This window comes from Doryrhamphus excisus, linkage group LG12, assembly GCF_037039965.1.
Source record: "Doryrhamphus excisus strain RoL-2023G ecotype Guam linkage group LG12, RoL_Dexc_Guam_v1.1, whole genome shotgun sequence".
Lineage (NCBI taxonomy): Eukaryota > Metazoa > Chordata > Actinopteri > Syngnathiformes > Syngnathidae > Doryrhamphus > Doryrhamphus excisus.
This window is the reverse complement of record NC_136368.1, coordinates 13,528,798-13,550,690: the sequence shown is the minus strand read 5'-3', so window position 1 is coordinate 13,550,690 and position 21,893 is coordinate 13,528,798. Positions and strand designations below refer to the sequence as shown.

General features: G+C 42.5%; 1 protein-coding gene across 4 annotated transcripts; it reads left to right on the top strand.

The window, feature by feature from the left end:
• The first annotated feature begins 284 nt into the window (after nt 1-284).
• Nucleotides 285-20,578, top strand: akap11 (A kinase (PRKA) anchor protein 11). 4 transcript variants are annotated; one of them, XM_058082575.2, is made up of 13 exons: nt 913-1,202; nt 2,390-2,478; nt 4,226-4,336; nt 4,422-4,475; nt 4,574-4,705; nt 4,887-5,154; nt 7,057-7,227; nt 7,285-11,152; nt 11,243-11,371; nt 13,295-13,378; nt 16,652-16,698; nt 17,677-17,879; nt 18,803-20,578. In XM_058082575.2, exons 2-13 carry the CDS (start codon nt 2,416-2,418, stop codon nt 18,986-18,988), a joined length of 5,316 nt encoding a protein of 1,771 aa, XP_057938558.2. In that variant the 5' UTR covers nt 913-1,202; nt 2,390-2,415; the 3' UTR covers nt 18,989-20,578. The 4 variants fall into 4 exon arrangements, with proteins under 4 accessions (XP_057938557.2, XP_057938558.2, XP_057938555.2 ...); XM_058082574.2 differs by lacking the exon at nt 913-1,202 and adding an exon at nt 285-356 and having other exon boundaries at nt 7,057-11,152; XM_058082572.2 differs by having other exon boundaries at nt 7,057-11,152.
• Nucleotides 20,579-21,893: the final 1,315 nt, after the last annotated feature.

Sequence of the window (21,893 nt, the reverse complement as noted above, 5' to 3'; positions counted from 1 at the left end):
AAACTTACCACTTCCACACGGGTAGGGAGGATAACTATTAACAGTTATTTAACCTTTAACATGAACATTAGTCAAACGTAATAATTTTTTCTGGGTACATGATACCATACAGCATCCATATCAAACTTGCGCGGGCCACACGAACATTAAACTTTCATATCAAGGCGGGGGCCTCAAACTAGTGTCCTGCGGGCCGCATTTGGCCCGCGGGCCGCATGTTTTAGACCCCTGTTTTAATCTGTCAGCTTTTAACATACAGCCATATATGTTGGATCTCCAATTCCGATTTGGAAGAAGAGACTGGACAGTTCAAAGTTTCTCAACAAAAGAGGTTACTTCAAGACGTCTTCTCAATGGTAAGTAGCTTTAGCATTTTAGCATTTTCTACAGCATCGGTAACATCTACAACAACATAAGTTACCTTTATCTGAGGTTGCAAAAAATAAGGTAGCCCACGAGAATAAAATTGAAAGATACAACTTTATTGATAATTTCGAATTCATTAATGTTCCAATAGCAGCAACACAGCAACGCAGAGGGGAAAAAAGGCCATATCAACGAGATATGTAAAAAGAGCAACACTTTGGAAGCAAGTGAAACAGCTGGAAAAAAACAAGATAAAACTAGAATGCTGTCGTGGAGCAACTGCAGCATAACAACAAACGAGTCTGAAGGTTGCAAGGATAAAGTCATGAGAGAAAAAAGTTCTATTGTTACAAAAATAACGCCATAAAATTATGAGGAATAAGTTGGAAGTCAAGTTTTACTTTAAATGTGCCATTTAACAGCCGAAAGGTCACATTTTGTTATTGAGCAGTTTCAGTGCTGTGATTTAATCTTATCGGTCTTCGATTGGTGATGCCTCGGACGCTCTTGTTTTCTCATAGAGAATGGGGAGTTATGATGCATTATTGGAGTCAGTAAAATGGAGTGCCGCTTGAATTCCAGGGCGAGTCTAATGAGAAAACGCCGTGTTGCGTTTCTAATTCGTAATAAAGTTTTAGTTCGTGCCTTTTTGTAGCGATAGAATAAATTTATTGATGTCGAAGTGGCGACCGACGTGAGAGAATTAACTAATCTCTTCGTTCGTGTCGGAAAGAGTGTTGAAAATTCCGACTCTTTGTGGTTCGCGGACGCATCACAGCGGTTTGTGTTGGCGCTGCTGGAGTCTAATAACATCGTCACCACGGAGCACAGTACAGGTAAACTACATCTTAAATCGGGTCATATGAATCATTATGATGTATTAAGCGGTCCTTTAACCAATAACTATGTTGATGTCAACCTGCTTGCTGGTCGCGAGCTGTGGCTGTGAAGTGACATCAAGGCGCTAGTTGACTGCGGCCTGGTAACGTTGCTAGCTTCCTTGATTGACAGCCTCACTGTCAACTAGCACCGTGGCCCTGTTCCTCTGTATTATTACTTCAATTATCTAATTTATTTTAGTGTAACTTTTTGTTTGTAACACGTTTGTCTTAATAATGGCAACTATTTACCAATGCCTGGTTAATGTCAACCATCGTAGCCGTAGTGTCAACATCAGCATCCACACTGAGGCTCCCTGTAAGGCCACAGGCTGCAAAATTCGCACTTCTTTCTCTACATGTTTTAAGATAAGGCATCTTCGTCTCCATGTAAGAAACATTTTAAATGATGTAGCTTTGCAGTCAGCCCGATAAACGCGGTGCACGTCATTAAGTAGTCAAAGGATTGCTTTGATGCATCACAACTATTTAGCATAAAAAGGGTATTTGCACTACATAATTATGTAAAATTCACACTTGTATGACCTTTCATGGTGCCACTAAGAACAACAAAGCAGGCTAATAATTAGTCCATATCAATGGGGTGTGTACGCCCTCTTTTTAAAGGGGACCTCTTCTGCTTTTTTCACTTTTCTGACCTATAAATTTAGTTAGAATGTTGTATTCTCGTGTTAAATGATGCCAAAGTTTCAGATAATGAAGTTTGCGCATTTGGAAGTGAGCCCAAATTGGGATGGCTCAAAACGCTCGGTTTTAAAAAGGCGTGGTAAAACTGCTCCTTTGTGATGTCACAGAGGGGTGGACTTCCTTATATGGTTCATACTTGGGCAGCATTTTGGGCACATGACCAATCACAGCTGAATGGACATGCCCAGAGTCGGGCAGTGGGTGGAACAAATTAACAGTTTTGGCAGGAAGCACAAATTAAAGGAAATAGAACTGGAATAGGTGCAGATTCTGCAAAATAAAAAAATGTACTGTGTGGGTTATTGTGTATAGCTGCTCTATAGGAAAACACTACTTAATACAAAGGGTTGAAAATGAGCATAATAGGTCCCCATTAAAATATTTGGTCCATATCACTGCTGTCTTTTCTTCCCCAAATAGTCACTCTCTGTTTGCAGGTGAGCGACCACTGTGCAAGGTCGCCATGGATGCTTGTGCACGTATCAGAGGAGCACCAGTAAGGTCCAGGGCCTGCGTCAGAAAAGAGGTTAGTTTGCAGAGGTTACAGCATGACTGAGCGATTAAATGATGGCGATAAACTTCAAGTCAGTTATGATAATCAGCTGGTAGCATACTCAATCAAACATCACAGAAATGTCCAGTCTATTCGAGTAAACCTTTTTTTGCTACTTTTCCGTTTGTACATTGTCGGAGAAGTAAACAGAAAGACTGAACAGGCAGCTAAATGCGGGAAATTAGGTTATTATTGTTGTTGAACTCAAAAATGCACAAGGCTGAGCAAACTCAAGAAGAATCCAAGCAGTTGTTTGCAAAATACAAGGAAGAAGAGTCTTGAACGACTCATGTTGTGTTGTTGTTATTATATATCACTTTTTTGATGGTTATATCTGTGATAATTATTGTTACGTTTGTAAAGACAAACAAAACTGAAAAACAGTCTCTGTCCGTGAGTGAACATATCAACATCAGAAATGCACATAAAATAGGAATAATGTATCTTGAAAAACAACTTTCCAAAACTCTGTTAGCCACGCAATGTATTGGACTAAAAGCCACAATCGGGGTATAAAAAGACATTGGCGTACGTGTTTTAAATGATACGCCTTGTTGGTTGTTGTGTGATATGTAAGACGCTGCTGACAAGGTGATAACCTTATCAAAATACTTCTGATAACTTGTGATTTTTTTTTTTACCCACTATGAGCCAATAAGTCAGATGTTGACAGTCGTCCTGGCGCTCACCTCAACTCCTTTGGATTGTGCAACAGCAGCAGATGATTTTATTATTGTTTATTAAGTACAGCTCTTTAAAGCTAAACTTGCACGTCATTTTCCGTTCTTTATTCGCTCATCAAAATAGACCTCCATATGCGTAACAAAAACTAACATATTCTATGTAAAAATGTATGCTCAGCAGCAGCCATGGGCACCCCCATGTAGTCGGAATGGAACAATTTGGATTACATGACTTTTTCATCTGATTGGACGGCGAGATTGAATCAGGCCCAAATAGTGGATTATTCTTAAGACACCCCCTTTAAAATTTGAATATAGCAATATTGTTAACAGTGTATGTAGCATCATACCTCGAAATTGGTCATGTTTACTTTTAAAAGCATCTTCATTGTCCTCGACTGGTTTGTTTTTTTTGTTTTTGGGGGGGGGTTTGTATCCCTGTACACACTTGGAACTATAAACTAGGTCACTTGTATATTTTTTTACTGATAAATAAAAATTCATTAATTAATTCATTTATTCAATCATTCATTTTCTACCGCTTATCCTTACGAGGGTCGCGGGTGTGCTGGAGCCTATCTAAGCTGTCTTCGGGCGAGATGCGGGGTACACCCTGGACTGGTCGCCAGCCAATCACAGGGCACATATAGACAAACAACCATTCACACTCACATTCATACCTATGGACAATTTGGAGTTGCCAATTAACCTAGCATGTTTTTGGAATGTGGGAGTAAACCGGAGTACCCAGAGAAAACCCACGCATGCACGGGGAGAAAATGCACACTCCACACAGAGATGGCCGAGGGTGGAATTGAACCTCCTAGCTGTGAGGTCTGTGCGCTTCATACCTATGGACAATTTGGAGTACCCGGAGAAAACCCACGCATGCACAGGGAGAACATGCAAACTCCACACAGAGATGGCAGGGGGTGAAATTGAACTCGGGTCTCCTAGCTGTGAGGCTAACCACTCGCAGCCTAAGTAAAAATTGCCTTGAAAAAAATCTTTACTTTCCTTTACTGTCACGTTTTCAGACTATTCGGGACAATGGGCAGCAGTTTGTCAAGAGCCTCTTTCGGAGCCAAAAGGAGCTTTGCAGCATCAACCTGGAATTCCCGTCCAGAGACGCCAGAAGACTGACTGAAGTGAGTCACACACACACACACACACACAACAAACGATAACCCCTTCAAAACAAGACATGATATTGATCACTTTGTCCTCTTTCAGATTCATTTTGTTGGCTTGCCTGGTCGGTGTGAAGGAGATGATGCCGTGGATCTGGTATATTTACATTTTGTCTCCATTTGTCCCTGGCTGACACAGGTTTGGCTAAACTAAGTATTAACATAAAGTGGCACTATGTATTCCATCCTCCTTAGGCGTTGTCATCGCTCCCGGCGGGGCTGTGTGAGCTGCTTCGGACTTTCCATGTTCACGTTCTGAGGAATGACGAAGTCCTGCTGCTCAAAGACTCCCGCAAGCTGACCGAGCACAAGGACACTTGGCCTCAAGTAGGTTGCAGCTCTGCATTACTGCACTTTAAAACAACTCAACAGGTGGCAACTCTGGTTGGGTTCACACTCTGGTTTTACCAGAGCAAATGTAAAATGGGTTCTTTAACGCTAAATTCTGTCAAAGAAGAATTTTAAGAGTTAATACTCCCTTACATAGAGTTTATGTGTTCGATTACAGAGCTGGTTAAAGGCAGTGTGTGTGCTGCGGCACAACCCCAGCCCTGGCATGCACCCTCCGGCCAGCATTACCTCGTTGGTGGGCTTGCTTGGCTGTTACATGGCTGGCGTCCGCTACGCTCTGGAGCTGCAAAGTGTCCAGAGGGGCAACGCTGAGGTGAGACAACTGGAAGAGGACGACACCAATCGGTCTGTCTCATCCATCGAAGATGACTTTGTCACCGCCCTGGAGCACCTGGAAGAGGACGACATCGGAGACAACAATCCCTGTATGGTTCAAGGTTTACTTTTTTATTGTACATATTTTTAAGCACTCTTTACACATATATACTGTATTTTTTTATGATTTCCTCATAAAGTGGCATATTTATCTTTAGAACACACAGAAAAGAGACATGTATTCATTCATTTAAATTATGGATAATGAATGTTAACGTTGAATGCACATTTGTAATATTATACATTTTTATCCAGAAATGCGTCATAATAATTAGAAATATATCTTAATCTTAACTTTAATACGTTGTAGGTATTTGCAAGCTGTACAGATGCCATGTGTGCTCTGCAGGAAGTGCATCTTCTATGCCGCTTATCCTCACTAGTATCGCGGCTGAACTGGAGCCAATCCAAGCTGACTTTTTGGAACGTGGGGGGTAGAGGTCTACACGGAGCGGCTGGCCCCACAGCCGGCTGGACTCCTCGGTTAACGGGGCGGGGCAGGCTGAAGAAATCTCAAGCACATGGCCATGGCTATGGAAAACTCGAGACTTTTTGCTTTCCGCGATAGTTCTTTACAAATGTCTTAGTGCATTGAATTATGGTTTATAAATTTGTGTAGATAATAAAAATCAGTGACTATCTTAACATTTCACCATTTAATATAACATTCAACATTGCAACATGCATAGAACTTTTGCACAAGCCACTGCTGCAGAAGACACTTGAGGTGCACCTTCTGGAATTGTAAAAATGATCTTTAATATTGATAGCTTCATTTGTTTCTTGAAAGGTCACCTATATTGTCCATAATCCTCCCTTATATCATCTTTTTCACACAATTTATGCTATCTTGAGCTGAAAAGAGGTAATTTAATTTTTGCGCTTGTTCGGCCGGCTGACGGCTGGCCGCTCAAATCTCACCACGGCTGTTGTGCCACGGCTGTGGGGCGGGGTGGCCAAGGAAAAGCACAGCCGTGTAGACCTCTAGTAGGGGGTACACCCTGGACTGATTGGGTGGAAGCCACTATTTGAGGAAATTTGCTCGTTAGTTACACATCAATTGAAATTGTATTAGGTATTGGGTCAACAATATACAGTAAAGTCTCGTTATATCGATATCGGTTATAACGAATTACTACTTATTACGATACTATTTTCATTTCCCGGCAAATTTCTAGTCTTTTGTGATATAATTAGTTCCGTTAGTACGATACCCGGTTATTATGATAATCCGGTTACTACGATGTCCTTTTCATCTCCCGCCAGCCAATTTGGTCTGCTTATATCGATACAAAAGCAGCTTAAATCAATCTTTGCTTAAGGATTTCAATACCAAAAAAGAACACGGCGAACGGCTGCTTCCAGTCAACTTTATTTTTCTCACTTCCACCACCAGAGCGCAGCACACACACCGATTCCCACACTTCCTGGTTCACAGGTCATGCTCAACCCGCCCCACATAGCTGGCCAAACACATGCCTGTATAGAATCTATACACACGAGAGAAACCACGAACGCAGTTGGTTCTTCTGTTGTAGGCATGTGTCCAGCTATGTGGGGCGGGTTGAGCATGACCTGTGAACCAGGAAGTGCGGGAATCGGTGTGTGTGCTGTGCTCTGGTGGTGGAAGTGTGAAAAATAAAGTTGACTGGAAGCAGCCGTTCGCCGTGTTCTTTTTTGGTATTGAAATCCTTAAGCAAAGATTGATTTAAGCTGCTCGACATTGTTCTATACAATAGAACAATGTCGATTGCATTATTGGCCACTTTTAATGCAGTTCGGTGCAGGATCGGATATATGGATAGTCCGGTTATATCTGTATTTTTTCCGACTCCCGAGAATATCGATATAACGAGAATTCACTGTATTATATTACAGGCAACTGCAGTAATTAGGTCATATTTTTGACACTATTTTCTTTTTCTTCCTATGACTACAACGGACAACTGAAGCTTCCTATTTGCCTTTCAAAAGGCGCGACGTGGCATCACAGACCGTCCCGGCTCACAAGAAACGAAAGGATCTATCAGGCTCACATGTAATCACAAGCTCGTCTTCAAAGAAGCATTCAGCCAAACACAAGCTAGGGCCAGATGTTTCTGTTACAGTCCAAAGGTCTTCAGGTATGGAGTCCCAGTGGACTTACTGCACTCCACGAGCTCATCTATTCTCACCCACAGTTCAAGTTAGTGAATCAGAAGAATCCGACGGCTCCAGCCCAAGCCCTATCATTTTCCTGGATGAAGTGGGCTACCAGAAGAGCATGCTGGCTAAGTTGGATATCCCTCAGGTGCCAGGAGGTCCCAGAGACCGAGTGGAAGACTCTGACTCTGAAGTCAGTGAATTTTTTGACAGTTTTGACCAGTTTGATGACTTAGATGAGCTAAGCGCAGAGAGTGGCACTCTCACGCTGCCTATGGATGCAGTCAGTGCTCTAAGCACACAAACGAAAACCACAGATTCGAGCACCGGTGGCTCGGCATCCAAATATGTTTCGAGAGGTTGTTCGACAAAGGGCATGAACCCGCACTGTTTTGACCAACCTATTCTTCCGGCCAATGTCAAAAAGCCCACTCCCCTTAAACCTGGATCTCCCTACGGACCTCATTCAGAGGTGCCTGAATCCCCTCGACCATTGCAGAGTCCTTCTGAGGATAACGGTGGCCCTCTCTTCAGTCCCGTCAGCTCCTCTGCATTTAGTCCCCTGATAGACTCAAATGGCACATTGGAATACTTTTGGAAGAAAGATGATGATGACAGCGACATCACAGAGTTACGGAAACCTCACGATCTCTGCTCCTTGTATAAGACCTACTCTGACTTTGCCAGCAGTCTCTCGAAAGAAATTCTGCGGTCCGTGTGTGGCTACCAGTCTGCTTTAGATATCAATGACAACAAGAATCTCAGCTGCGTCTGCCACAAAGAATTCACCAACTCCTCAGGCTACCTGATGAAGCTGTCCGAAATCCAGGAGACCGTAACAGTGGCCAAGCTCCAGAAGACATCCCAGTCTTTGAAAGATGGTATTCAGAGGTTTGCTGCCGACCTTGTCGAAATGAGCCTCGGCAGCGCTTTGAGGGACCTCCAAAAAGGCGTATCTACTTGCACCACCACTTTGTGTCAGCTAGCAGCGAGACTCACTTCCTCTGTGTTTCAGATGGCATTCCATGAGATTGGCATGCGGCAGGCCTATGTGCTGAAGGAACGAGCGGTGAATGGATTAGCAAGCTTCCTTGTCGGGGAAGCGGTATCTGGTGCACTGAAAGAGTTCTTGACTGTGAAAAAGCAAATTTTTCACAGCACAGTGACACGCTTTGCGGCAGATTTAGCTGAAGAATTGGTGTTTGAAGGTATTATGGAAGTGTGTCAGTTCTCTCACCCGTCAACACCTCTTACCCCCAGTGATTGGTCCTTCACCCACGGGCAACTGCAGGAAGAAGAAGAGGAGGAAGAAGAAGAGGTGGTTTCTTCTTACGCTTCTGACTTGTCTGAGTCTGTCATCCAGGAGGCCTTCATCGAGCTTTCTCAGACTGACGTTGCCTTCACTAGCCAAGCCGCTATCAGTGTTTCTCAAGACAACATTTGTTATGTTAGTGCAGAAAATACGGGCACTAAAACCTGCAGCACATTTGCTAACCAGCAGCTTTCCGACGCCAGCTTAGCTGCTGCTGTTCCAGGCACCTCAGCAGAGAATGCCACCTGCACAGTGAAGAAAGCTCTTTTTACAGTTTCAGGCATGGCTAGCTGTATCCCTGTGCCTCAAGCAGGCCAAGCCATCTCCCATCTAAAGAATCCTGAAGACCAGCATGGTTCCAGCTCAACAGCTACCTCGCAGTCCAACCCTCGAGTAACAGTATTTCCCTCAGACACCACTACATGTTCACAAACTCCTTTTTACAGCTACGAAACTCAAACATCTACTAGTGGAAAAGGCTGCTCCCTTGGAATATCACCTTTCCAAAACTTTTCCGGCAACATGGTAAATATGATAGTGACTGAGGCCTGTGAGCTAGTAAGCTCTTCTAAAATGAAGAAGAGTTTTGATCAATGCACAGGTTTTTTTGGAAAGACAGTCGCAAGTCAAAGGGACACTCTTGATGTGCCAAACGCGGTGATGGGTGGACAAAGAAAGACATCTGTGTCAGGTGATGACACAACTGCAACATCTGGCCAAAAATCTATTCGGACACCTGGGACTCCTCCATCTACTCCTCAGCAACCCAGTGAGGTATCCAAGGAAAAACAGATAAAACAGTTCTCCAAGAAACTAAAAAGCAAATTGGCCAAAGAATTTTCCCCAGCTACTCCTCCTCCAACTCCCCACTATCACCCTGAACCTGGCCCGGGTCCGACGGACAGCAGTCCAGAGGCAGACAAGACCGAGTTTATGTTGAAACTGATGAGGTCTCTATCCGAAGAGGCAGGTGGTGATGAGGATGAAGAGGAGGAAGAAGACTGCGCAAACAAATCTGTTGAGTCAGAAGGTCGCCCACAGGAACCCAACCAGTTGTCTTCTCGCAGACTCTCAAACAAAGAAGCCCTCCATTATGCTGAGCAGTTGGCTTGTCATATTGTTTCAATGGCGACAGAGATGGACACGGTGGGAATCTACGACGAGGAAGGAGAAGTAGCCGGGGTTGATGAGAGAAGGCGGGACAGTGTGGCTCATTTCTCAGAGCAGACCTTGAACACCTTATGGGTGTACGCAGGGGAAGTGGCGGGAGAAGTTATCAATGATGTGAAGAGGCTGGTGAACTCTGTCCAGCAGTGCTCCCATCTCAGGGCTCACAGAAGAAGTGTGGACTGGTCTAGCTTGGAATGTTTGCATCACCACCAACACCACTCGGATCAAAACAGAGACTGGAGGTTGGAGAGGGTGGCTGAGCAATTGTCCAACGAGCGCCAAGCCTCTGTTTTCCGCTCGCCGACCTCCACGTCAAGTACCAGTTCTGGATTGTCCTCTGAGTATCCCAGTTGTGAGAGTGTGACAGATGAATATGCTGGCTATCTCATTAGGGTTCTAAAAAAAGAGGGAGGCGGTAGGGAGCTTGTTCTTGATCAGTATGCCAGTCGCCTGGCCTACCGTTCCATTAAACAAGGCTTATCTCATGCTAGTCGCAAGATAAAACAGAGATCCTCGAGTGCCCGCCTCCGTCCCTCAAAGTCCTTACCGGATGAATGGAAGGCATCAGGTAGTGAGGACAAAGTGGAGTCAGCAGTTTGTCCAACATGTGAAGATGAACAGCATTACAGAGAGAAACCAGGCCAGAGAAATTGCATTGATTTGATGAATTTTGCAGAATCCTTAGCATTCAATATCACTTGCGATGTCACACGTAAGCTCCGTCTTTCCTCTCCACGCCTCCCCAAGTCCCTCACCGACTCTTGTCTTTATAAGAAATCTAAACTTGAAAACATGGCGGAGAACCTCATTAGGAACTCTTTCTCCTGCCCCCTGTTGTCCAAGGAGAGTAAGGGTAGGCATTACCACAGCACAGGAAGTTTGTTTGATGGAGGCCGCAGTGGTAGGATGATGCAGGTTATTGAGCATTATGCCAGGAAAATAGTTGATGACACTCTGAAGATGAGCATGGCTTCAGTGGGACATTCATCCCGGGATCAGCAGAGGGCTCAAGGCCAGGGTAGACACTCTCACACCCAGAGGTTGTCTGAGGGGACAGTGTTGGATCATGTCCAGGGAGAGAGGACATGTCGTTATTGTCAGGCTCTTGAGTGTCCACACTGCACCAAACTTAGCAGACACCACAGCCAGTCCGTATTCCAGAGGAGAAAGGGCCAAGAGTGTCAGACAAAGACTGAACGCCTTCCAGGTCTGGAGATTCCCAAAATTCATATTGACTTGGAGAACAGGTCAGCGTTTGCAGAGGAGATGGTGTCCATGGCGATGGAGAACGCAAAACGTGAGTTAAGCAACACCAGCCTCAATGCAGACAGCGGTATAGGCCATGATGGAACCAGCTACGCCGAGAGCCTGACTGCTGAAATCATGATCTCCGCCCTTAACACCTGCCAGGCGGCTAGTGTCAGGTATAGATCATAGATTAAATTTTACTCAAATTGACATAACATCATCACTGCAAGCAAAGTGATTAACTCGGACTCCATGTTTACATGAAGCTCTCCAGGCAGGGAAGCAACTGAGTCCACTGTGTCACAGCAGTTAAGTGTTGGAGATGACAGTCTGGGCAGCTGGTCCAACCTGAGCTTTGAGGATGACAACAGCAGCTTCCTCCACCTCAGTGACAGGTATAGTCCCAAATGATGTATTACAGCGGGAGATGTTACACACGGATCAGAATTTGCAACGCTTAAGCTGAAAGCCTCCCTCACTTGGCATTTGGATTTCTACTGTATCATAGTGTTGACTTAATAGGAATAGTGTATTTTTTGGAAATGGTTTTATTTCATTTGAACATGCATCCCATAATCAGTTCACAGTTCCACATGTCCAAAAGGAGTAGGAAGAAGCAAAGCTTATTAAATCCTACCCCTCCATCTGGTACTTTTACAATCAGTAACTGTTACATTTGTTCACTTCCTGCTTTCCATAATACAGTTAAGTTTTTTTATTTTTATTTTCTTAAATAATGTACCTCGTACTGAAGTACGAGGTGATATAACCATACAATGACATGTGTACCATAGTAATTGTCAATATAGTGATATATATAGCACATCATGACTGGTTCAAGACTTTTTATCCTTGTATTTAGCAAACATCAACTGCTTGTATTGTATTGTTTTGTATTGTATTTTCAATGCACCGCGAAGCCCTGCAAGCCAAACGTAACCATGCAATCGAGCAAAAGCCATTGAAGGGGGCATTTTTCAGCACAGAATGCCACCACATATTTGGAGGATATTTTGCTTGGCTACTTCCGTCAACAAGATAAGACAACCCCCCCTCCCCAGAGGAGAGAATAATGTCGCTTTGTGCTAGGCAGATCAGGGTATAGTGAAACACACACACACACACACACACAACAGGTACTTGAGACTGTACCTGTTGAGGTACCTGTTGAGCTGCGGTAGGGTAAAAATAGTCCTCAGGGGGAAAAAAAAAACTAATGAGCAACTTGCAGAGTCTTTGTAGCGATGTTGCAATATAACGATGAGCCGGTGTATCCACTGCTTCATTGTCTTTTTGTTTTTTTGGTAGCATATGGAATCTCAAAGTTAACAAACTTTTTGTCTTATTGCCACAACCTTCAAAAATACACATGCAAGGCATGATTAATAACCTGGCCTTAACTTTTCAATTACAACACATAACTAGCACCATTAGGTACGGTTGCTAGGGAGTAGCCTGAGGCATTGTGAGTGATGCTAAGACGTCACAACACCTATAGCGAAACTTTGTGTTACTCCAGCAGAAATATACTTGTTTATGTTAGCTCGGTTAATATACAGGTCAGTTATGGAAATAGAACACTGTTATTTTTTTTTTGTTTGGGCTTAAGCGTCAAAATAGGTGTGTCTCAATGACGTACATTGTTAGCTAGCTCATATCAACTCATTTTCTGATTTTCTGGCGTTAGTAATGCACAGAATAATGCACATAAGGATTGTGAATAATGGGCAAAATTCCAAATAAAGTGCAGATCCCCTTCATTAGGCACCACATAGGAAAATATGCTCTTAAATGGTATACTGCGATGAATGTAAATTCCAAAGAGACAATGGGATCCGTCTTTTGAGATGTTCTCACACAAGCTGCCAGAAAATTTTTGCTGTTGACATTTCCGTCAAAGTAGGGGTATCCTCTGCGGAAGCAAACCTGACAATGAGATCCTTTCTCAAGATACCGTAGGAACAGAAAGTCTTCAGCCCCTCATTTTTGACCATTGAGGCCGCCGGGTTAATGTATCATAATATTTTTTAAAGGTGTGTCTCGCAGTGCTTTGGTCTCTTCAGGCACTGTTTCTGCAGGAACAAAGTCCAGCACCATGTGTAATTCATTAGACTCCCTTCTAAAAGCCTGTTGCGACTGTTTCCGCTCAGCAGATGAAATAAGAAAAATAAAATACATCCTCAAAGGCTTTTGGAGATGGACTTGGGGAACAAGTTCCCATCAGGACTTTGACTCGTAACCACAAAAGAGAGCTATACTTTAATTGACAACTGTGTGTCTGATGATGGTACATTACCTGTCTCGTCTCTTCCCAGCAGCAATGGGAACAGTAGTAGCTGGAGCAGTCTGGGCTTGGAGGGGGAGCCGTTCGAAGATCACATGTCGTCCTCTCCCTCAGACAGGTCAGTCAAGATTCCAAAATATTAGTAAGAACTGGGGATGACACAAAAAAGCATGTCAGTATTAAGTATGAGGGCATACATGAAAAAGCATCAAAATAACCAGAGATTTTCAGAAATAAGCTCACCCAAGCTAGCTTTGTGGTGGCAGTTATTTGACCCTAGCATAGACACTTACAACTAACAGGAGCCACTGCAGGAATTATTATTATGGGTGTTTGTGTTATTTTTCACAGTTTCAATGTTTTTATTTTTTAAAGTACCAGTTTGGGCACTGTTTCAAAACTACAGATTTGGCACCGGTATGGGATTAGGGGTGTAAGAAAATATTGTTTCGCCAATATATATCACGATACTTTGTTCCATGATACTGTATCGATCTTAAAAAGTATGATATTGATATTTTTATGCATTTATCATGGGCTGTGTAGGGTATTTATTCAAGTGCAGACACGGCAAAGGTTCATTTCTGATTTTAATTTAAACCTCTGATCGTTAGGTGGCAGCACTTACATAGTCAATTAGGCAAGGACGTTGAACGAGATTCACGAGTGAAACGTCCACAGTTCAACATGGCAGAATGCGAGCACATAACACCGGCCCCTGCGGCGTACAAGGCTGAAGCGTGGACACATTTTGGATTTCTACACAAAGTAGGGTGTGCAGAAATTGACAAAACCCATGCCGTTTATAAAATGTGTCGTGCCCGAATAAAGTATTCGGGAAAAACGACAAATCTGTAAGTCCACTTAGCGAGACACCATGAGGACCTGCCGCTAGCAAGCAATGCGAAGGTCCTTTTGTATACCTCAAAAGTCCATCCATCCATTTTCCTTCCGCTTATCCGGGTCCGGGTCGCAGGGGCAGCAGTCTTAGTAGGGAAGCCCAGACTTCCCGGTCCCCGGCCACCTCCTCCAGCTCCACTGGGAGGACACCAAGGTGTTCCCAGGCCAGCTGTGAGACATAATCCCTCCAGCGTGTCCTAGGTCTGCCCCGGGGCCTTTTCCCGGCTGGGCATGCCCGGAACATCTCACCAGGGAGGCGTCCGGGGGGCATCTGGACTAGATGCCCGAGCCACCTCAACTGACTCCTCTCGATGTGAAGGAGAAGCGGCTCTACTCTGAGCCCCTCCCAGATGACCGAGCTCCTCACCCTATCTCTTAGGGTGAGTCCAGCTACCCTACGGAGGAAACTCGTTTCAGCCGCCTGTATCCGCGATCTCATTCTTTCGGTCATGAACCTCAAAAGGTCCCAAGAACCAGATTTGGTCGGCCAAATCTGGTTCTTGGGACCTCAAAAGTAGTACTGTGATATTTTGTTTTTCAAATTGATATCACTATTTTGTTAAATAATAGTTATTTCAAGCATCCTAAAATGACTTTTTTACTGATGTTAGTTACTTTGTTCCACAAAAATACTGTTCTGATGGTGGATAAGTCAGGGACTGTATACTCTGCATTTTTTCACAGCTAATAGAATCTAAACATTTGAGCAGGATCTTGAGACATAATTTAATGTATTTGTTTTTATGTTTTTTTGTAAATTTAAAGCTGGCTGTTTAAGTTTTATTAATCCAAATGCTATACTTCTAAGTTTTTACAAAGAAAAGTTTGTGATACAGCATAACATACTGTTCTAATCGAATAATAATGTGTTTAGTAAGTGCATATTGCTGGTGTAATTCACTTTTTCCAGGAAATAATCTTTAACTACAAGAAAAAAATATATATATCGCCTTAACAGTATCATGATATTTTGTGATTTATCGTATCGTGATACGTATCATATCGCTAGATTCTTGCCAATACACACCCCTACATGGGATGATATGTAAATGACACCCAACCCTAGTCTGTGCTTGTAGGTTCTGTCAGTAAGCATGTGGTTAACAATATTATTAAAGCGATGAAAGACTGTTTTTTTTTCTGTCGACACATCAGACAGACAGAGATTGGTGACAAATTATTGAGGAAAAACAGCTTTAGGAGCCACCCACGGCACTTTTGGTGTGGTGCCCTTTAGTGTAGATGGCACAAGTCTCGGCACATCAGCAGTATTAAAAAGGGAATCCCTGCTTTGGTGTTTTGATGATGTTGGTAGACAACACAGTCTCTTAAAAATAGCTCTTAGGTGTTGCCCCATTTGGTTCAGCTATTTTTAACAACCTTCACACCCTTGGATTGTGGTATTGGGTGAAAAGGGCAACTTTCATCAGAAGAGGATTGTGGCGTCTCTCGGTTGTGGGTTTGGGATCATTTTCATAAACAAGACTAGTATTAGACAAGTAGATGTGTCTCTCTGTTGTAATGTTGTGTTTTTGCATAGCAAATCTAATGTCTCTCACATTGTTGACAGACTCCCTGACAGCCTGATGGCAAATTGATCTGACATTCTCACGCAAAGACGCTTGTTTTCCTTTTTACATATCGCACGTCGTAGTCTTAACTTGTCAGCTTTTTCTGGCCGCAATTTCCCTACCCGTATTCGCTGTCTGTCTGTCTTAAACTGAATCCAGATGTCACTTGATTTGGTAAGTCAAGCCAGTCAGGAAGTCCTCACGACTGAAGCCCACTCGGATCTTGGTATTCTTGGCACTTTTTGGTCTTTTATCCAAATTCTGCGGTGCCTGCTTGAACGGACGTTGAAAGTGTGAATTGTGTTTCTTCGCTCATATTTTTCTGAAGTTCATGCCTGTGCAAAGTCGACAGATTGTTAAGTGGATTTCCAATATCGGACTTTTAAAGCAGATGGGCACTGACATAAGATGTTAAACAAGCATTATCCCATACTACAGTATTAATTGTCCCTGTACCCTAGAAACCGCCCATGAATGATATGGGAAAAGGCCGAAATGATACTGTGTCAAAGCCCAGGGCAGTGATACTGATAAAATATAGAGTTTAACCATGTCCAGTATCAGCCCCCGTAGCTGTCCACTCAGAGCGTGCTGCTCTGGTATCGTGCCCGTGAAACAACCAATCAGAGAACAGCGCACAAGTGCTTAGTGCCTAGTGCTTCACCAAAAAACCCAAACTTGATTAATGGAACTTTAATTGTCAGACATTGATAAGATAAGACTGTTGATAAAATATTATTGTTGAAATATTTTTGCAATTATTGTGTTTACACTGTTTAGATATAATACATGTAATAAACTTTGTCTGGTTTGTCTGGTATCAGGCCCAGTATCATGCCCCGCGTGTAACCTATAATTACAGCATTGATTGTTTGTTCCTAAAGATATCATTAACCACACTCCCATCTCTTATCCAACAGTGACAATACAGAGGACAAAGAAACAGAGGTCAAAGAGGAATCCAGCGGTAAGGGGCCCGAAACTCCTTCCAAATCCACTCCCCCACACCAAGCAGTACATACATTAGTCATACAGCGTCAGAGATAAATGAGCAGGCTTCTAATTTGAGTCTAGCCAACTCCCACCACTCGTTGACATTCCATATTCTTACTCGACACTCGCTAGCTTTGCAAGTCTGCCGTGCTGTCTGAGTGTGTCATCCATCGTAGCAGGGGGATTTTACCACCCCCATAGTCGGCCACACTGACGTTCATTCATAGTCTGCACTTAGTCCCCTCCACAGCCACTCATTATTTGGAGTATGTAGTATGTGTCTGTGCAGCTCCCCCCCCCACATTGATCGGTGTCCTTTTAAGAGTCTTTTTTTTTTTTTGTCAAGAGTAGTCTGTAGCCCAGATTTTCCTCATGTGGAACTAGACCCACAGTTTGTATTGGGGGAAAAACTTTATATCACAATTGTAAGAAATTGAGCAATGTTGAGATATATTTCTGCAGAGAAGATAAACATGGAGGAAGATGATTTAATTTCCTAAATGTGTTCAAACCTCAGATGTACGCCATGGTTCACATTGAGTGAAGTGAAATGGGGTTTTAATTAAAAGATTACTTTGGTTGTTCTGTTAAAATGAGGAGCATAACAAATTGTATTGTGAAGTGATGTGTTTGTGTACCCTTGAAGTTAATTTGTTGGTGTTCTTTCCGGGGACAATAGACCACAGAAGTTGATCAAAACTTAGGAGAGACGTCAGCAAATCCTGTGACACTTCAGAGGATCAATACGACAACCATAGAACAGGAAATTGAAAGTCTACCATATGTGTGCACTGACAAATACAACCTACAACCTTCCTCTCATAGGTCATGCATGTACTGCAGTTAGAAACTGTATTGTAAAGCTATAACACAAAATTAGAATTAGACAATATAAATGCAGCTGAAGGCGAAGCTTTGATTGTCATCCTACCACTTTTCCACCACGCTGCAGGCACGCTGTCCGTGGACACGATACAGGTGCAGGCTTCCAGGACTTCTTCGCTCATTGTCTTGAACTCGGACGTCCGTGAGCTTCGGAGGGGGCCTCAGCATGTGACCCTTGACCCTCAGCTGAGGAGCCTGCTGCAGTGGGCGGCGGCCTCCATGGCCGACATCCCACAGATCCACCTGAGTCCTGACAGAGAGCTGCAACAGGTGATGCATTCTTATGTGAGACATGAACATGTGTCTTTCTTTTTTCTGTGTATTCTAAAAATACAAAGAGATAAAAATGCTTTAGTACAGTTTTCCTTTAAGAGCAGCATTGCGTGGACATGTCCTGGTTGGCATTCCATTGGAGAAGGAGTATGTGCCGTCACACTCATGGTAATGAACCATTTTAAACATTGATCTAGTTTGACTGAAAGCCCCCACGACTAATAAGTACAGTATAGAGAAAGATGTTAAACACTTTGTGCTAAGTTAGTGGCTTGCTGGGCGTATTGACATGCATTATCGCCACCGAGTGGACTGGAGCCTCAATCCCTCTTCCACCCAAGAGCGACATCTAGTAATGGTAATGGTTTTATTTCATTTGAACATGCATCAGATTACAATTGAATGCATCACATAATCAGTTCACAGTTCCACATGTCCAAAAGGAGTAGGAAATCCTACCCCTCCATCTGGTACTTTTACAATCAGTAACTATTACATTTGTTCACTTCCTGCTTTCCATAATATAGTTTTTTTATTTTATTTTATTTTTTTTAATAATGCACCTCGTACTGAAGTACGAGGTGATATGACCATCCAATGACATAATGGGTACCATAGTAAGTGTCAATATAGTGATATATATAGCACATCGTGACTGGTTCAAGACTCTTCATCCTTGTATTTAGCAAACATCAACTGCTTGTATTGTTTATTGAATTGACTCATCGTTGTGCATTGTTTGACTTCCTTTCTCAATCCATTTTATAGTTTGATTCCACAGACTGAAATGCTACGGTTTTTTAACGTAGTCCTAGCATATAAGTGTTTCAAATTTAGTTCTTCCCTGAGATCATATTCATATCTAGTGGTAGAAATGTTATTTGCTGTTGCTAATGTGAATCATTACTGTGCTGCTTCAGCTTCCAATGGTGGTCCAAAGGCTGCGCGAGAGGAAGTGGAAGGTTGGAGACTTGCTGCACTTCCTGCTGCGTTACTATGAAGAGAACCAGCTCCACCTTCAGCTGCAGCCTAAGGACGAGGCGCTACAGTCAGGCAAGGAGTGTCAGCGCGTGACCCTCTTTAGTTGGCTCCTGGAGCACACTTAGGCACCTTTTACTTCCACCAGAGGGCGCACTCACAGACATTTTAGTTATTTATTATTTCCGGCTTCTGTTGGAATTATTTCATGAAGTATTGCTTCTGTTGCTGCCCCCCGTTCCAAAATGAAAAAGGAGAGCCGCTCACCTCACTCCATGTGTTCTGAGGGAGGCTCAGTAGTGATTTAACACGCAGAGAATGTGTATTTTTGCTAGGGGATCCCCGTGGCTGCCAGCCCTATGATGTCATTGCATCCACAGCAGCACAGCACACCTCAGCGGCGGCGTTTCCACGTGTGAAAAGAACACACACATTGATGAACGCCACACCCTTGCATTATCAGAGACTGAAGCATCTGTGTTTTCTTTCCATGAAGTATTCCATTGTTACTCACTTTGATTTGCAATATCAACAAGCACCCGTGTTTCTATTTTATTTATTAGCAACAATTACCTTGGTGTGCAAACTTAGTAAAATGTTTGGTGTGGATTTAGGGATGGGCATTTGGATAAATGTCTTTCTTTTCCATCCCTGTGTGAGGCCCTGGAGGAGTAATTTATCAATTCCACACAAAATGTACCCAACTGATGAATCTAATGCTATGCCCATTCTGAGTGTGGATGATGTTTACATGGATAAGAAAAAGTATTTTTTAAGCTATGGAATAAGCCAACACTGCTGGCTTTTAAGTTGCCAAATGGACCTTGTGATGACTCCGAAATGTGTCCAAATTGTGGAAGATCCAGTGACGCAGATAGTGGACCTGAAAAAAACCCCCAGAAATGTTGATGATTACCCGTAGATAAGTCACCTTATGGAGTGACAACCGCAACTTCCCCAATTGGTTCCATCTGCACAGAACCACTTAAGATGCACTTTGAATCATTTCTTATTTATCCCCGACCCCCCCTCCCCTCCCATAGCTTGAATGGTGGTCCCAAGCCTTGGTAGAGATGGAGACACTGTAATATATAACATAAGCACGGCCTTGCATACATAGTATTCACCTGCATGGCTCCACACTGCCTGTCAGTACGCTAGCAAGTCCTGCTTCAGCTCTAGGCTGTACACCTAAACGAAAGTATTTGTCTCATTTGTTTACTTGTGAGCTATCTCACTACATGCATTATGAAGAACTAAAATATAATGCAGCTATTAATTAAGTGTACTAAAAATGGGGATGTGAATTAAAGGAATGTGTGCAAAGTGTGAATATTCCTGGTCATTCCCTCAACATTCCCTGCTAGTGTTTCGCTGGAAGCTGGCTGTGCACCTGGAAAAAAAGCAGATTTTGTACACGCACAAACACAACCTGTTGTTTAAAAAAAAAAAAAAATAGTATTGGCGGCTGTTTTTCAATGTTGCTTTCAAACTCCGTCTGTATTTTGTTTCATCCTGCTTACTTGTAAAACTCTGCCAAATAAAGATATTTAATAAATTATTCAGTTACTGTATATAAATAGAAATATATCAGTGATAGTGAGTGCGGCGACTTGAATTTTTCTCCCTTGTGACATTGCTGAATCGTGAATTTTGAAGTTGGAGGTCGTCGTTTTTGTGTTCAAGCTCAATGTGACAATAAAGCTTTTACATGTCAACTTTTTGTTTTTGCATCTTTTTTTTTGTCCAGTCACCTTTTCTGCATAGTTGATCTTTTACAAAATCAGAATAATATGCTGATTTAATTTTTGATCCACTTGATCATAGTGGTATTTATATTACATGCTTATTCTAGTGTATATGGTAATGGTTTAATTCTATTTCATTTACATGCATACAAGTTACAATGGAAAACATCAACTAAAGCAATTTACAGTTTCACATGTCCAAAAAGGGCAGGAAGAAGTAAATCTTATTTAATCAGACCTCCATCCTTTCCACATCCGTCGCAGTACATTTCACTTCCTGTATTGCATTGGAGTTTTTTTTCATCGAAAGGCGATAAGGTAATGTAACAATATCGCAATGTAATTATTTAGACCATCAGTGTAGAATGCTACATTTTAAAACATGTCTTGTAATAAGTTTTCTGAATGCCTTATATTTGTTTTTAGTGCATTTGGCCATGTTCGTCACGGTGTGGTGTGTCAGCTTTGAGTTGCGTTGCGACCCCAGTATGCAGAGAGCAGGACCCAAATGCAGGTAAACGTGTCTTTAATGCTTAGCAACGCAGCAAAACAATTAGCATGCATAAACGCTAAAACGACAATAATATGACAAAGTAATAAGCACGCACCTGAACTAAATAGACATCACTTAAATGGGAAACAGGTGCGAGTGATAAATGCAAAGCGACGGAAAACGGAACAGAGTAACACAGGAAATGAATACAAAATAAGGGCATGAACCAGGAAATAAGGCATGAAAGGAAACTAAACGAACTGTCACGGAACTGTCAACTCCCACATGACCATTTTACGTTTCAAAATGTTTAATGTAAGTACTTAAACTTGGCTTAAATATTATTTTTTATGCTTTTTTTGTGCAATGATTAATTAACTGATAATGTTATGAAAAACCGGCGAGCCACAAAATTTTAAGCATGAAGAGCGTGACGAGGGACACTTCAATAAAAATAAACAGTAAGTATTTCAGCTCAACTCTTGATAATATGATTCATTCATGATAAATTTAATATGACAACATTTTCCAAAACCTATCTGTGCCTATAAATGGTTAAAATCCAAACTACAGTAAAGTATTAAAACCGCTTGTAATGAATCCCTTAATATGCTCTTAATTTGTTAACTGCAAACAAATGACACTAAAGAGGCTGATCAGTCAAAAGTACCGCAATGATAAAAGTTTTGCTGAATCATTCATTTATGATCTGTCTTGTGATAAGTGATGCCTTGTCAACACACACTGTCATAACTGCTGGTTCCAGTGTGTATTGAAAGTTGTCAGCCAACA